This window comes from Bison bison, unplaced genomic scaffold (assembly GCF_000754665.1).
Source record: "Bison bison bison isolate TAMUID 2011002044 unplaced genomic scaffold, Bison_UMD1.0 scf7180017864068, whole genome shotgun sequence".
NCBI lineage: Eukaryota > Metazoa > Chordata > Mammalia > Artiodactyla > Bovidae > Bison > Bison bison.
This window is the reverse complement of record NW_011494640.1, coordinates 1,697,148-1,700,019: the sequence shown is the minus strand read 5'-3', so window position 1 is coordinate 1,700,019 and position 2,872 is coordinate 1,697,148. Positions and strand designations below refer to the sequence as shown.

At 60.8% G+C, this 2,872-nt stretch overlaps 1 protein-coding gene across 1 annotated transcript in view; it reads left to right on the top strand.

Annotated features, from left to right (window-relative positions):
• Positions 1-2,872, top strand: part of COL16A1 (collagen, type XVI, alpha 1) — a 56,230-nt gene that overhangs the window by 39,638 nt on the left and 13,720 nt on the right. The window contains exons 54-57 of the mRNA XM_010837081.1: positions 433-486; positions 1,986-2,030; positions 2,162-2,215; positions 2,521-2,556. Of these exons, the coding sequence (XP_010835383.1) occupies positions 433-486; positions 1,986-2,030; positions 2,162-2,215; positions 2,521-2,556 (189 nt within the window). The remainder of the gene's footprint in view (positions 1-432; positions 487-1,985; positions 2,031-2,161; positions 2,216-2,520; positions 2,557-2,872) is intronic.

The window sequence follows — 2,872 nt, the reverse complement described above, 5'->3', positions numbered from 1 at the left end:
CCTCCCCTCCCCTCCCCCTCCCCCGGCCATATAAGCCCCCTTGGGAGTGGGAGTTGGCCCACCTCTCTGCTTTGGGGGGAGCCCACAGCAGTCGCTACACATCAGGGGCCAGAGACTCAGAGCAGCCGGAGCCTCCCAGGGAGAGGACTGAAGGTTGTCTGGTGGGGAGGGGGAGGGAAAGTTGGGGAGACCCCGCGGAGGCCCGAGTTCGGTAGACATGACTACCCTCCTCCTTTCCACCGAATGGTGGTGGGAAACCCGGAGCCGGGCTCCCGCTCAGAGAGCACCCCACCCCACTGGTTCCCAGCCTCTTCCTGGGCGCCATCTGCGCCCAAGTGCCAGTCTGGGTGCCAGCTGCAGTCTCCACCCCTCTCATCGCGCCGCGCCAGGCAGGCCGTGGGGCTAATTCCCTCTCTCTTTGCTGCCTGTCAGGGCATCAAGGGGGAGCGAGGCTACGCGGGTTCCCCGGGAGAGAAGGGAGAATCGGTGAGTGCCTGAGTGCTGCTCCCGCGCGGGGGCGGGAGGAAGGGCTTCAGATGGCTGGTCCCTGCCCGCCCACCTCCTCCTCCACTGCCGCTGCCTGGAGAGCTTCCCAGCTGCCCCGTGAACGCGAGACGTGACCCCAGCTTCCCAACCCCCTGAATCCTCCAGCTGCGTCTCAACGTCTCAAGCAGTCGGTGCTGCCGGCTGGTTGCTGCGGGGGCGGCAGCTGCGAGGAGGATCCGCCGGGTTTAGTGGAGATGGCTTGGAGGGGCTGCCTGGAAGAGGGGACCTCCTCCCACCCCACGCCCACAGGCTGGAGAGCCAGCCCAACACTCTGGACCCCGCTGCCTCCAAGCCTGTCTCAGGCCACCCAGACCCAATGGTGGCTCAGCCAGTGTGCCAGACCCACCCTGAGCTCAGGTCATCAGTGGGAGCCTCCCGTGACTGGGCTCACCCCGGGTCCTGCAGCTAGTTAGTGAATTAGGGTGGACGCTGGACTTGAACCCATCCCTGTTTGTTTCTAGCCTCCCCAAACCTTTGTCTTCCCTTCCCCATCACTCATGCCGCCCACCCACAGCCGCTGGTGAGGCCAGATAGGATGCTGTAAACCCCGGTTGTGCCTTTATTCAATAGCACATCTTTCTCCAGGGGCCTTCTAGGTGCCAGGCTCTGTTCTGAAGATTCCTTGACAGATAAAACAGGCAGTTGGGCCCCTGGCCCTCAGGGAGCTAAGTTCCAGTGGGACAAGCAGATAACAGATGAATAAACAGATACACATAAATTAGGAGAGATGGGACTGGTGGAAAAAATCAAGCTGGAGCCATGAACAGGATGCTGTAGACAGAGGGTTAGGGAGGCCTCTCTAAGGGGGTGGCATTGGAGCTGAGCCTTGAATGGAGCTTCAGGGTCAAGGGTGGGGAAGGACATTTGGTTGTCCATGCTGGGGAATCCCAGAGGGAGAGGCCACGGGTGGGGGCACCCCTGGAACAGATTGGTGCCATGGATGGTTTGATAAGGTTTCAAGAGACCTGGAAAGTATAAGGGATGGCAGACATTGTAGGTAGAGGGGACAGTCAGTGGTGTGAATGTATGGTATTCAGGGAACAGCAGTCGGACCAAACCAGGCAGAAGATAAGAAAAGGTGAGGGAAGTGAAGCAGGAATGGGTGGTTGGTATCAGATCACAGGATGCCTTGAAACTCAGTGTTCGGTTGGCGGAGGGGAGCCATGGAGGGTGTTGGAGCAAGAGGGTGTTATAATCAGAGCTGTGTTGAAGAAGAGGAGCTGGCACTTAGAGTGAACTCAGAAGTGGCAGAACTAGTTAAGAGGCTGGTTCGGTAGCTCAGGCAAGGGAAAGGGCGGCCAAACACCAGGGAGAGGAGTCCTGCAGCCTGGAAGTGCCTCCGCCACATCCCTGCCTCTGCTCTGCGCCCAGCCCCTGCCCTAAGCCCTGATCCCCCTCCCCCAGCCAGAGGGACTGATTCTGCTCCTTTGTGCCACCAGGGCCCACCAGGATCTGAAGGCCTCCCAGGGCCCCCAGGCCCAGCGGTGAGTGAGGAAGGGGACAGGGAGATGTGGACATGAGAATCCCTGATCCTGCCTTGGAGTCTGGGGGACAGGACAGTTGCATGGGGGGTTGCATCTGGGGGTTCCAGATGCATTGTTCTCTGTGGTGACAGGGTCCCCGAGGAGAGCGAGGGCCCCAAGGAAGCTCGGGTGAGAAAGGAGACCAGGTGAGTGGTGACAGGGACCTGTTCTGACCACTGTGAAGGGCTGGGGGGAGGCAGGGAAGGGGGGCCTCTCCCCGGTGGTCAGTCTTATGTATGGGAGTGGGGACCAGCTGTAGCCTCCCAGCCTCCACCATCCTTGAGCTGTAACCTCACCTCCTGCCCAGAGCCTCACCTGCCGGCCTTTGGGGGCAGAGTGGAGGACAAGGCCCTACGACTCGAAGCAGCCTCACTGTGTCACTCTTTCCACCTGGGCAGCCAGGCTGGAGAGAGGGTGGCACAGCACACTGCCCCTTGCTTTCTTCCCCTAGGGATTCCAAGGGCAACCCGGCTTTCCAGGCCCCCCGGTAAGTGCAGACACAAAGCCAGCATGTCGGGATGCTCCCAGTCTGTCAGGGGCAGGCCTGCTGAGGCCAGGCCGCATGAGGGTGAGCCTGGGGAGGGGAGGGAGGAAGGCCCGGGAGGAGGAACGGCCTGGGTGGTCAGGCCTGATTCCAGGAACAGAGACCCGGAGAGCAAGGCCTCCTGGGTGGGCCCCAGCAGCCCAGCAGCCCGGAAGTCAAAAAAAACGCATCATGTTAACACAACGCGAAGGACACCCAAGAGGAAGAAGGAAGTGGAGCTCTTTTCCAGCCCCACGTTCATCCTTGCCTGCTCCTTTGT